The sequence below is a fragment of the Centroberyx gerrardi genome, chromosome 3 (assembly GCF_048128805.1).
Source record: "Centroberyx gerrardi isolate f3 chromosome 3, fCenGer3.hap1.cur.20231027, whole genome shotgun sequence".
In the NCBI taxonomy this organism is placed as follows: Eukaryota; Metazoa; Chordata; class Actinopteri; order Beryciformes; family Berycidae; genus Centroberyx; species Centroberyx gerrardi.
The window spans coordinates 26,505,600-26,519,485 of record NC_135999.1 but is presented as its reverse complement, the minus strand read 5'-3'; the positions used below and the strand labels follow the sequence as shown (position 1 = coordinate 26,519,485).

The following is a 13,886-nucleotide window of genomic DNA, read 5'->3' as shown; positions in this document are numbered from 1 at the left end:
TTTGAAGAATCTGGAATTTGTGACAGCTCAAGATTACGCACAAACACATTTTTGACCTTTTGCACACTTCTAAACAGCCCCTCCCCACGTTATGTTCTGCCCCAACTTTCTGTTTCAACCAGAAATATGTGGAATTACGGAGGCAAGACACTGATAATGAAGTTTCCTTGTGACGTCAGTTGCAGTTTATTTAATGACCGATTTTACACAGCAAAGAACACACATTTCAAAAGGTTATATCACACATAAAATAAGACATGAAATCGAAACAATTGCTTTAAAACATCCTTACTGTCAGTGACTGTAGACTACTAGATATAAATATCTAATATTCCACTTATATAAGAAAATAAACAACAAACATGATAAATAGATGATGTCATTCACCATCAGCTCCGTCATTTATTTGCACAGTATGAAAATAAATCAAAAATGTGCCAGGCTACTTGTAGTATCATAGGCCACAATACCAAATAATACCAAACTGACTGTGAGAAAAGAGTAAAGTTTCATGTTTTGTGGTTTTGTGTACTGTGATATAGAACATCTTTGATCAACACCACATAATGTTAGTCCTCATATTACACACAGTGTAATTAGGAATTTCTTTGTATAAAAGCTGAGAGACTGATGCATGAACATATTTCATCAGAGGTCAGAGGTCAGAAGTCAGGGGCAGCCAGGAGCAGGTAGGAGTTTCTTGCTCATGAACTCATCAGCAGGATGGACAGACTGACTGCTGCAGGGATCAAACCCGTGTCATTCTGGTTACATATTGGCCGCCCTGCCTCCATACACCTATACAGAAGTCAAAATCCATGAACTTTAAAATAAATAATTTCAAATAAATAAATTGTCACTCAACATTATCTGCACTTGTAAGTCTTATGAAAACAAACACAAATGCCTCTAGAGCTGAAACTTGAAAGTTCTACAGGTCAGAGTGGTTGAAAATGAAAAATATGCAGATAGATAAAATAGATAGAAAAATAGATAAACTATGCATCAGGCCATTTATCACTGGCAACAGTGTGCTAACACTGGTAGACATTGTCTGTACATGTTTCTAACCCAAAACACTTTTAATGGAGAGAAGACAAAAACAAATGTTTTCCTTTTGTTTTTTTAAATGTAAAAGATATCAACAAAAATATACAAAAATATTATTAAAAACATATTTTTTTTTAAATGGATTTTTGTTTTTTCTGTTTTTATTTTTGTCACCTCACTTCTGTATTTACTCACCGTACAAATGAACAATGTAAGTAAATAAGTAAATATTGATTGAAAACATTTCCTCCTTGAATCCACTTAATGTTCAACTTTTGAGTGAAAGTTTTGAGTGAACGTCCATATGATGTCACATCCTGTCGAGCTCTGCCCAATCAGGTTGCTCTGTCCTGAGTGATGGAAAAATGGACCAATGGCAGAAAACAATACCACGGTGACACTGGACACACACAAACCTTTGGGCTTCAGTATTGTCTACATGCAGCATGGTGAAGTTGTCATGGATCATGTTGATGTTTTGCACATTTCTTCATGCTGCAGTGTGCAGCGGTTACTGTGAGTAACGACTTTCTGTCAGCCAATGATCTTGTTCGTTGCTGGTATTTAAACTCACCAACAGAGCTGTGACCAAGTCATCTTTGCTCGAGTCCCAAGTCAATCTCAAGTCTTGAGGCACAAGTCTCAAGTCAAGTCCCAATCTCAAGGGTTAACTAATCTCATCACTTTCAATCCAAGTCATTTACACAAACACAAGATCTTTTGTCAACTACTTTAGAAACCTTTTCACGTCCAAAGTCACCAGAACCCAAGTCAAGTCAAGTCTCAAGTCTTCTCTTCATGCATCAAGTCAAGTCTCAAGAAATTAAAATTGTGACTTGAGTCTGACTCGAGTCCAAGTCATGTGCCTCGAGTCTCCACCTCTGCTCGCCAACCATCTCCTTACTGTCATTTCAGTGTGTGCACCGCCTCGTTCCTCCACTACCCGCTCTGGGGGGAGGGAGGAATTACATTGTACTCGTGCATCACCTTTTGTGTCTTCCCTGACTGACCTCACTGTTCGACCCACTGAACAGATCATCAGCTGTGTGACTCTCTCACTGGCATGTATCCACCACCAGAGGGCTCTATCGGCCCGGCAGAGGGCGTCAGAGAAATCCCCTCCAGTATGTGAGCTGGCAGCGGTCCGAGAGCTGAACTCATCCCTGGCCCACAGAAGTTCAAGGGCAGAGGGGTGAGTGAAGGCAGGAAGCAGTGGAACGTGCTGGAGGGAGGAGGAAACAGGAAGGCTTTGGGTGTGATTTTGGACGTGTCGTCGTCCTCCAGGCTCTCCTGACTGACCTGCTCCTCCCCCCCGCTGCCTGTGCCTGAATCTGGGCTCTGGGGCTGCTCGACTCGCTCGTAGCCTGAGCAAACCTGAATGGACCCTTTGCTGAAAATGCCACCAAACAATTTGTGAAAGTCTGCGTCTTTTCCCTTCTCTTCCTCCCTCTCCACCTCCCTTCCTCCTTGCAGCCCCTCACCTTCACCACCGGTCATACTGATGCTATCCGCTTCCTCCAGGCTCTCCTGACTGACCTGCTCCTCCCCCCCGCTGCCCATGCCTGAATCTGGGCTCTGGAGCCCGCAGCGCTGGGCCTGGAGCTTCTCCACCCTCTCATAGTCTGGACATACCTGCATAGACTCGCTACTCTCACTACCTTTGAACAACAATTGCAGAATCTCTGTGTCTCTCCCCTGCTCTTCCTCGCTGCCTTTCTCTCCGTTTGCCTCTTCCCTCTGGCCGGCAGCGGGCCCGTAAGGCGAGTCAGCGGCGCATGGCTCCAAATTTCCCCCAGTGAGAGAGGAGAGAGGGCGAGGACACAGCTGGGAGTAACTGGGGTTGGAGTAACTGGAATTGGTCGACTGGCCGCTGCTGTCCCATATCCTGTCCGGTAGCAGTGCAGCGTCTGGCCTCCAGGGGGCGATGTCGTCCAAAGTGTTGGTGACCTCGACAGGGACGATGTCCACCGGCTTCAAGAAAGACTGGAGGGATTCTCTGGTAAACTGAGGTTTCAGCCAAGTCTGGAGGAGAGAGGGCCGAGGACGAAGAGGAGGGGTTGAGAAGGTGAAACATAAAGAACAATATGGACCATAAGGTTGTAAATCTGTAACCTGCAAACGTCTGTAAATCTGTGACATAGTCAACATAGTGGGAATTCTTTCCAGCCAGTACAAGCTTTTATGGTATTTTTTATTTGTATCTTATTCTCTGCTGCTGCAATGACACAGTTTGCCCTTGTGGATAAATAAAGATCATATCTTATCTTAGTCACTTGACTGATGAGTAACTTTTTCCATTTGAAAACATACATGGGCCAACACAATGTCTTGTTGTGTTGTGTCATATTGTGCTGTGCCTTATTTTGCTATGTGTTATGTTGTGTTATGTTTAATGTGTCGTGTATTTTTGTTCTAACGTTTTTTTTTTTTACAGTATAACATGCTGAAAGCCAATTTCCTCACTACAACAATAGTCAGTGAAGCATATACAGAATTTGCTTTTAGTTTCAAGGACACAAGGAAACTCAAGGAAGCTTTTCATAGAGAAAGATGAGTCTGCAGCAAACCTAATCCTTTCTCATCAAAAAAAGTGACGAACATGGAGGAAAAAGAACGTTTCTAAAGCTGACCTGGAAATCTATGTCATGAAGGGAGGACTTTGCTGGGTCTGGCAGTGGAGGACCTCTGATCTTCTTTACCGCGTAAACCCTGAGAGACAGAGAGAGACAATCTGAGAGCAAAGTTGACAGAAGGAATTGTATTACACTTGAACAAATAAGAGAGGCGGGGATGAGCAAAATTGAACACATTTTTGCATCGCAAGCGACACAAATATCTTGGAGAGCTGCTTATTGGTTGCGTCTCTTGGTAACTCTCCCCTCTGCTTACCAGGTGCTTTTCTTGGTCCTGAAGAACATGACAGCCAGGAACAAGACCAGCACTGCGCCTACGACGGTTCCCACCAGAGCGTCCAACTCCAGGACATCAGGACCAGCTGACAACCACACAGAGCAGAGCATGACACATTCGCCACAAGGGAAGCATATTTATTTCATTTTCAAGACCAAACCTGGGTTGTGTCTGATTGGTTTTAATGTCGTTATCTTGGCTCTCCCTCAATCTCCTGTTTCAAGTTTAGATTTTGAGCATGTACTGTAGCTGACCGTCTTACCCAGATCTGGTTTATTTAATGCGTGATGAGCACCAGAGCACATGGGTCGCAAGTATTACATTGAAACAAGTGGAACCATAGCCTATGTGTTGTGGGCATTAAAGCCATACTATAGGCACAGTTTTAATGTAAAAATACACCCGTCTTATCAGGATAAATCACAAAGTGGGGCTGCAGAAGAGAAGAGCGTCCCAAATTAAATTCTGGTGTCACTTCTCTCTGCCCACAGGAAGAGACGAATTAAAACTTCAGAGTGAAATCCAATCTGTCTCCTAAAATCTGTCTCCTCTGTCTCCATCTTTTTCTGCTCTTGTCTCTTCAGTTTCCTTTGGTATAAAGCATCACAGACCAGATGGCAGAGCGTGCTGTGTGCAGTTCACTGACGTCACATTGCAGGATATCTGGGTTTTGAACTATATGAAATTTTTCATACAGTTGCCTCTTGCTGCCATTTGTAGCCACAAACGTGTGAAGTTGCCTAGTGCAGCTTTAAGCTTACTGTAAGTGGTTACACCCAGTGTATGTGATAAGATCACTTGAGTTCACAGTATCTGTTTGTTACTCTGTGTGTGTTCATCCACCATGAATACCTCACCAGCAAATCAAGACAGAGCCATGAAACAAAACCCAGAATGCTCAGCAGGAGTGTGGGACAAAGTTTAACCCATGAACCTGACCTGGAAGTGAATGGCATTGGCCAGATGTTGCGTTCCTCTCACTGTATTTTAGAATCTATACCTAGTTACCTAGTTGGCCCTGTTCGCATTTGGCAATCTACAATATAAACTGTTCCGTTACCTGTCGGTGGTGGCTTAGTGGTCCCAATGGGCGATACCCATGATGCAGTGGGGCCCCAGTCACTCCAGGTTGATAGGGAACAATCTCCGCTGACCTGGACTCGAACCCGCGCCTCGTACCTCTCCCCTTGTTCCAGCCAGTCTGGCTCCAGCTCCGTCTGACAGTCCAAATGACACTCTTTGTTCCGCTCAGAGGCATCCTGGCCAGGGATGAAAAATAAAAAAATATGTGGACATTTACACAGCTGATCTCTGTTTCTTTCTGTTCTGTCTCGTCTTTCCTTTCTGTCTGTTTTTGCCTCACAATCTCACCCAAACTCTCTCTCTAGTACTCTTTCCCTCACTCTCGCCGGCAAACGTGATTACTGTTTTTTTTGTTTCATACATAAACTCAACTGGAGTTGACAAAGAAAGAGACAAGCTTTTCTTACAACCACAGGTCAAGGATCACCCATACAGATAATTTTAATTGTCTCACGTTCACTCACAAAATTCTCTGTCTTATTCTCTCTGACACTATCACTCAGACTCACAACTCTCACAACACACATACACACACACCTCCCATGACTGAGCCTCTTGTTTCCACTGGAGTTGGCAGCTGTACAGTGACAATTTTGGATTGCTAGGGACTACAGGGGACCAGGAGACGGTGGTGAAGTTGATAGCTGGCTTTACAGGAGGATTCAGCTTTACTGAAATATCACACACACAAACTTTTTTTAAGTCTTTAAATATAATTCACAGACTCGGCCTGAGATTAAGTAGTAAGGAGTAATATGTAATATAATATGCACAGTAGGCTGTGTATGATCCATCGTACTCACTGTGGCACGATGGCTTGAAGCTGATGTTGATCAAGCTTTTCTTCAGAGGCTCACAGCTCACATTAATGGAATATACATAGAAGCTCTGAAAGGCCTGAGAAAACAAGTAAAGAAAATTGTGAGAAAATCGTTTGTAAAACACATATGAGACAACAATACAATTTTCCTCACAGTATGATGGCAGGCAAAAAGACCTAGCTTTGTGTGGGAAATAGACTTTATCTCAACTTTGACTTTTGAACTTTTTACTATTGTTTGTTGAGTTGTAAAGGTGGTGATCTATTCGACAGTAGCGCTCATTCTAAGATGTTTTGGATGAGAGTGCCAGCTAATTGCCTAAAATGTATCAGTGCATATGAGGATTTTCTTTCCCAAATGGGATATTCACCGTTTGAAAAACATCACACATCATACTATAAAGCAAGGAATCTCTGTCTGTATGTGTGTCCTTCGCATATCTCGAGAACCGTTCGTCCGATCTACATCACACTTGGCGGGTGTATTGCTGGGGACCCAAGGACGTGCAGTGTCGAGTGTGAAGTTGTTTGGATGAGCGGTTCTCAAGAAAGCTGCAAGCAGCAATACTGGAGGCCAAGCAATCAGCCCGTTCCGAACAGGCATGTTTTGAATGGGCACTACACTAGTACTAAATGGTTGATGGTAAATACACAGTCAAACAAAATTTTGTTTTTAATTTGAAACAAATTATGGTACTTTTTGAAGGATAGGTAACTGAAGTCCTTAGTTGACAAAACGTTAACACTTTACAGACTGGACATTGCGAAATTTAGAGAGATTAAATGCTTGACATCCGGTGATGATTTTTTTCCAAATAGTGTTTTGGAACTGTTTTTTTTTTTTTTTTTTTTTTTTTTCAGAAGGCAGGTTAATAGTAGTAATAATGTTTGGTTACTGCTGAGTTTCGGGGTTAGACATAGGTGTAATGACTCACATAGGTGGTACTGAAGACCAGAGAGCATTTCCTCAGCGCCGGTCTGGAGTCGTCGATGGGCTCCAGGTTACAGGAGGTGCTGTGATCTCTGAAACGATTTTAAAAAAATCACTGTTTCATGGGACGGTGGGTGATGGCACAGATGTGGAAAATAACTCCCCCATAGTATATATTGTGCAATTGCAAATGAGGCTATACAAGGGTAGAAAAACAAAAACACAATGCAGGAGTCTAAGGAAAGGAGTGCAGAAACAGTTCTTTAAAGAACCTCGGTCTGAAAGGTTCTTTGTGGAACCAAACGGTTCTTCGATGGCATCACTCCGAAGAACCATTTTCGGCACCTTTATTCTTCTACATGTATCTGCCTGTCTATCCGGTTTGGTTTTGTGTGGCGGCTGTCCTTACCGGCTCCTTGGTCTTTTCTTCACCTTGCTGGCGTAGAGAGTGCACACGGTGTCCGCGCCCGTGTCGATGCGGTCCGACACGTATGTGCTGTTCCACACACATGTGATGTTGTTATTGAAGTCAGTGAAGCAGTTGAGACCTGTGGGAGGCAATGGAGATGAGTCTGTCACCTTATAGAGTTGCTGGAGCGTGTGACTGAATTGCAATTTTTTTTTTTTGTTGTTGCTCTCAGGTCTCTTGTGAAAAAAGATCTTGAGCTCAATGAGGCTGCTCAATTTAAAAAAAAAAAAAAAGGATTAAACAAATGAATGAATGAATGAATCGATCACTAACCGTCAGGTGGGCGGCTGCAGCACTCCTGGTTTTGGCCGGTGCAAACTTGAAGCAGAACAGGAAGGAGGAACAGCAGACAGGTTTTCTTATCCGCCTCCATTTAGGAAGTCATCAAACCACGGTCTGGGATGAAGATCTCAAACTGCAGGGATTGGCGGGAGATCGGGGGGGTTTGGTGGAGAGTCGCTGCTGCTGCTGCTGCTGGGTGTGAAGAGCTGTCACTGCTTTCTCCTCCTTCTCATCCTGCACAGAAGAAGAGATACAGCTGTTGACAAGTGGCAGAGATACGGTGAGGGATGGAAATTTGGAGGGGGGGTTGTGGGGGGTTGTTTTCACATTTGTGGTGTTTTTCAGTCCCGGTTATTTCTGCATCTGGTCGCATGTGCAGAAACGCACATTGACACATATTCCACTTACGCCACAGACACACACACACACACACACAGACATGCTACTTACCACACACACACACACACACACACACACATATACCGCTCACCACAAACACATACATGCTGAGAAACTGAAAAGTTGTCACACCCACAGCTGATCTGAAAAGCAGAAACAGAAATTGTTTCTGATCCTTCAACAGTCTTTCTGTTCCAGTTCCACTTCCAGGGTTTGGACAACGCACCTGTTCCGTTGCCACGACGACACTGAACGCAGCCATATCACACATGACATGAAGTTTCATTGAAGCACATCAGATCTGATTTTAAAAAAACACCCCATGTGATGATGCTTTAGTGTTCCTCGTAAGGAAATTACTTTTTTTTGGCTTAAGGATTCAACAGCATCCTTGGTTGGGATGCAGTGCCTTGCTCAACGACACTTCAGCGCTGTTAGGCATGCAGCTGACCCTCTTCTCCAGGGTGAAACCTTAAAACAAAATGTCTCAAGCATGAAAAATCAAGTCAACACAGGGTTTTACTGCATGTGTCTTACCTGTTGATAAAGCTGCAGAGGATCTGCCTCGAAGCGATTGTTTCATTCCACTCGCTCAGGCAGAGGCTGCTCTCTTTCTCATAGCCTGCGACAGATCGATTCGTCACCAACAGAAAAGAGAGAGGAGATAATGTTCACACTCTTTGAAGGTCACCACTAAGAATATGAGTCACCAATCAACATTAAGTCTTTTATCTGGTGTAAGTTTGAATCCACCTCCCTCTTCCTCCCCGAAAGCTTAGCTTTCCTGTATGCTAATTTGTCTAAGTGTCAATGGACCTTGCTCAAGTATTTTACTTCTACTTCTTAATAACTACATATTTGAATGTCAGTATATGTCATTTACCCAGTGTTTGCAATTTCAGAAGCTTTTGATTTACACTACTCAAAGGAAAAGAAAACACATCATTAGTCTAATGCTGCTGGATACTAGATACATTCATATCTACTCACACATGTACATGAACTGACACACACACACACACGCTTCATATCTCAAAATCTGCGATGTGTTTGTTCTCTTTTTTACTGCATGTGTGTCCTTTGCGACAGTTCTTTTTTTTTTTAAAGTGCTTTAATAAAACTGACTTCTCTTGACTGGAGCAGGTGATCAGTGCTGCCTCTGCCTCTGAACCACATGGTGACATTTACTCTGTCAAAAACAGGATGAATTGTGTGTGTGTGTGCGTGTGTGTGTGCCAAATAGGACTTGTGGTATGTGGGTATTACAGCCCACTGAGAAACAGACTCCTAGAGTCCCGAATACAGAAATAAACTCTCACACCCATGCAGAATAATATAGACGATACTGTTCACAAGTGCAGTAACTGACATTTTTGTCATGATTGACATTCTGTTTGATAGCGCACCTCAAATAATCCCTTATTTGACATTTTTTATTGCACGGCTCTGCTGAATGCTCAATTCTGATTGGCCAATGAACCGCTGCTTCACTAACAGACTGTCTCACATCTACTCATGTCACTCTGCAGTCAAGAAGTCAATTCGATTTTGATTTAACTCGTCAACGTAATAACATTTCGCGAAATGAGCAGTCTGTGTTTCAGATTGAGTCTGACACAAATTATGTGAAGATTACATTCCTCCAACACAAATTGGATTCTGTGACAATAACATGAATTGGCCCCGCCATTTTCAGCTTAAGTTTTGACTAACAGTTAAGTTTAGGCAACTAAAACAACTTTGGTTAAAGTTAGGGAAAGGCTTCAGGCATGGTTAAATAAGTTTCACTAAACTTATTAACCTAAAAATTAAAACTTGACTCACAGTAGAAAGCTGGGAATCGAACCCGGGTCATCAGCATGAATGTAAATGCGGACGCCCATCCACCGCAGTGTTTCAATGTCCTGCTGCTTCCTGTTTACAGTCATACCTCCTTCCTAAGCCTTTCATGGTGGGAACACATCATTTTCTCACTTTGCGTCCATGGAGCACAGATTTTAAGATTTCATGCTTATTTCACGAAATTTCAGGAGATCAGCCTGAACTAGCCACACCTGCTGGCAAAAAGACGTGAGGCTACTCCTTGGTTACTGCATACAAACACTCGGCTAATCTAGGCTGGAGACATGCAAGGCTCTTCCAATATTGCTTTGAATTTATTCAGACACAAAATGTTTGACTCTGGTTGGAGGCTGAAAGGCAATTGTACTGGTTTTAAGTTGCTATTGTTACAGTTCAGCCTCATGCTAGCTACAGATGCTTCTATGGTCGCTAACAGGGCGCTAACAGGGCGCTGTACATACTTAACTTTAGGTTACCAGGGTAATTCCGGTTCTCTGATAACCGAGTGAGGTATCTCACTATGGGAAGCGCCTTCTGGTGTGACCAATCATGGAAGCTGCAATAACACCACGTCTGTCGTGAGACAGACCAATCATCTTGAGATGCACGGGCCAGCCCGTCCCCCTTTATAAGCACCCGCTGCGCTGCACCCGCCATTCTCAAGTGTATTTCTTCCACGTACCCTACATATGCAAGCAGGGCAGTGTTGTGAGATACCTCACTCGGTTATCAGAGAACCGGGGTTACCCTGGTAACCTAAAGTTCTCTTTCAAACCTCATTCGGTATCTCACTATGGGAGATGTGGCCCACTCCCGAATTGCATGCTCCGAAGCCCACAAGCCCTCCCCATGGGCTAGCACACAATTAACATGAACCCACACTCAGGACTGAGTGAGCCAGTGAAGGCTCCGTCACGTCCAGGCAGTAAAACCAAATGAATGTGTGTGGGGATGCCCAACTATCAGCGGCACAGATGTCCCTCACAGAAATGCCCCTGAACAGGGCCCACGAGGTGACCATACCCCTGGTGGAGTGAGCCCTTAGACTCTCTGGGGGCTGCAGTCCACGACTCTCATAAGCCAGAATAATAGCCTCTACCACCCAGTGTGATAGGCGCTGGCGAGTCAGAGCCCTCCTTCTGTAAGAGGGGGCCCAGGATACAAAGAGCTGGTTACTCTTTCTAAGTCCCTTAGTCCTGTCCACATAGATGCGTAAAGCTCTCACAGGACAGAGTGAATTAAGCCGCTTCTCACTCTCCTCCGCAAAAGGCGGTGGGTGAAAAGCAAGCAGCGGGCCAGTCAATAGCCAGCGTGGGGCAGCTGTATGCAGAATCGCTAACCTTAGGCACGAAAGCCGGGTTAGGGTGCAGCATTACCTTCCCATAATCCGGGGAGAACTGCAAGCATGATGCGTGCACAGATAGTGCATGTAATTCACTTATCCGTTTGGCTGACGTCAGAGCCAGCAACAGGATAGTTTTTAAAGAAAGCAACTTAAAATCAGCACAATCCAAGGGCTCGAAAGGCAACCCCGAGAGCGCCTCCAAAACAGTTGGCAAGTCCCATGACGGAACTAAAGGATTGCGTGTGGGCCGCAGCCGGCAAACCTCTGTCAGAGAATGCTGTCCAACCGGCACATTCCCAAAACCCACATAGCAGGCTGAAATCACGGCCAAATAGACCTTAATGGTGGAAAAAGCATAACACATCCGGGACAGAACTCTGGAACGAAATGATGGCTCTAGCCTCACACCATCTCTCAAATACGCGCCACTTATTATCATATAATGATCGCGTAGATAGCGCCCTCGCACTTTGAATAGTCTCAATCACCCTCCACGGGAGACCCGACACATTCAGATTTACCCTCTCACGTACCAAACCCAGAGAGCCAGTTGTTTGGGGTATGGGTGAAAAATCTGTCCGTGCGCCTGTGACACCAAGTCTGTGCGTAACGGCAGCGGTCATGGCTGGCTGTGAAGGAGCTGCACCAACTCCGCCATCCATGGTCTGCTGGGCCAATACGGGGCTATCAGAATCAAAGACAGCCACTGCTCTCTCACTCTGATTAGTATCGGAGTGATGAGGCTGAGCGGGAGGACAGCAGCGCGTTTGGCCATGGGTGAGCTAGTGTGTCCGCTCCTAGCGGTGCGTCTCTGCCTCTTAATGAAAAGAACAGAGGACACTGCGCGTTTTCATGCGATGCGAAGAGATCTACGGACGCTCAGCCAAATCTCTCCCACACCAGGAGAAGCACTTTGGGGTTGAGCCTCCACTCGCCGTAGAGAGGATTTCCTCTGGAGAGTAAATCTGCCCCGCTGTTGGCCCACAGCCAGGCCCATGGCGCGGCCACAGTCCTGAACCGCACCTCTGGACACACGGAGGATGAGGTCAGTGACGACACATATCTCCTCCCAAATAGTCGGACTCGGGGATCCCTTATCTAAAAGGTGACCCATGTCCTGAAAAAGCTCATGCCTGGGGTCATCCACCATATCAGCCCAGCTAGTGCTAACCGTAGCCAGCTTGTCTCTGGGCTTCGACGCGGTGTCGGAGAGGCAAGGGTCGGCTTTTGAGGCCGCCGACACTGTCAGGCGACGCTGCAGGATCCTCGTCGGCATGGCGCAGCAGTATTGACAGCACTCGGAGTCCGCGAGCGATGCCTGGTCATGCTGAACCCCCATACATGTGATGCAGAGGGGATGGGGGTCCCTCCCCGATATGGTGAAACCGCAGGCGGCTGGGCAAGGGCGGTACTCGACATCCTTACTCTTGCCACCACTCGGGGTCCCCTTAGAGGATGCGGTTGCCATGGCTAGCTAAAACCTTGACAGCTAGCAGCAGTGAAAAACGCACGGCTAACTAAAAACCTTGACGGCTAGCAGCAGTGCTGGAACTAAAAAAGCCCGACGGCTAGCTAGTTCCGAGAGCAGTATAAACAGGTAGAAGTCCGCTATAACGCGACGACCCCACCTGAATAAAAGAACTTTTCATAGCAAAAAGTCAGTTCAAATGCAAATCCCGACACTGGATATCCACGCTCGGTGACTACCTTGATGGCTGCGTCGGAGAGCAGTTAAATGAAAATCCGGACCGTCAGGACCGCTGAGGAGCTCGTATGATCTTCACGGTGGAAGAAAACGAGAAAGCGAGAATGGCGGGTGCAGCGCCGCGGGCGCTTATAAAGGGGGACGGGCTGGCCCATGCATCTCAAGATGATTGGTCTGTCTCACGCCAGACGTGGTGTTATTGGAGCTTCCATGATTGGTCACGCCAGAAGGAGCTTCCCATAGTGAGATACCAAATGAGGTTTGAAAGAGAACCTGTATTTATCACAGTTACATCACATATATTGACACATGGGACTACAGTACAACCACAGTCCTCTACTGTTAGTCACTGAACAACTCCACCAGTTGGGGTTAAAGTTAGTCGTGCCTCTACTGTAATCTTTAGCCTACCGCTTCCATAATTTATCTTGTGTTTAAATCTTGACATTTTCATATACATAAATGTCCATTTTGCTACTTTAGCCGATTGATATAACACAATAGTGAATATATATCAAGTTGATGAAAGCTTTTAAATTGTCTGTTCTAAACACCCGCTGTCTGGTAGCTCTTTCCTGGGGAAGATCCTCTGCCGCACAGGAGGTGATGTATTTTTACGTTTCCAGCTGCAGCAACAGAGGTTTGTTTGAAATAACTAGAAGAAGAACTCAGGACTTATGAGCATGCGATCGCCACTATGGCTGAACAGACAAAGATTATCTGTTCAAATCACTGGAGCGGATGTGGGAAAGTGAATGAGAAATGCTCCTCGTTCCCTCAACACCCTCCGTCACTGGGCCCTTGAGCAAGACACCGAACCCCCAACTGCTCCAACGGCTCCGAGGGGCCGACAGCAGAAGACTGTGGTTTTACTGGGAAGGTCCTGTGTGTGAATGCGTGGAACTGTATCAATGTGAAGCAGGTGTTTCTGGAAATGTGTACTCAGTCAACTTTCCTTGAATAGATAAGATAAAGGACATGAAAACATTACTAGAAGAGAACCAACAGTTCTTGTTTGTTGGATTTCGTTGACACTTCATGATTTGAAGG

At 45.2% G+C, this 13,886-nt stretch overlaps 1 protein-coding gene across 1 annotated transcript; it reads right to left on the bottom strand.

The window, feature by feature from the left end:
- Positions 1–1,213: 1,213 nt before the first annotated feature.
- Positions 1,214–8,582, bottom strand: LOC139920603 (uncharacterized). The gene is made up of 10 exons (XM_078290046.1): positions 8,482–8,582; positions 7,537–7,779; positions 7,204–7,342; positions 6,799–6,886; positions 5,847–5,940; positions 5,581–5,714; positions 5,021–5,219; positions 3,940–4,045; positions 3,681–3,759; positions 1,214–3,072 (listed from the first exon to the last, which is right to left on the bottom strand). Exons 2-10 carry the CDS (start codon positions 7,634–7,636, stop codon positions 2,089–2,091), a joined length of 1,923 nt encoding a protein of 640 aa, XP_078146172.1. The 5' UTR covers positions 7,637–7,779; positions 8,482–8,582; the 3' UTR covers positions 1,214–2,088.
- Between the last annotated feature and the right edge of the window lie 5,304 nt (positions 8,583–13,886).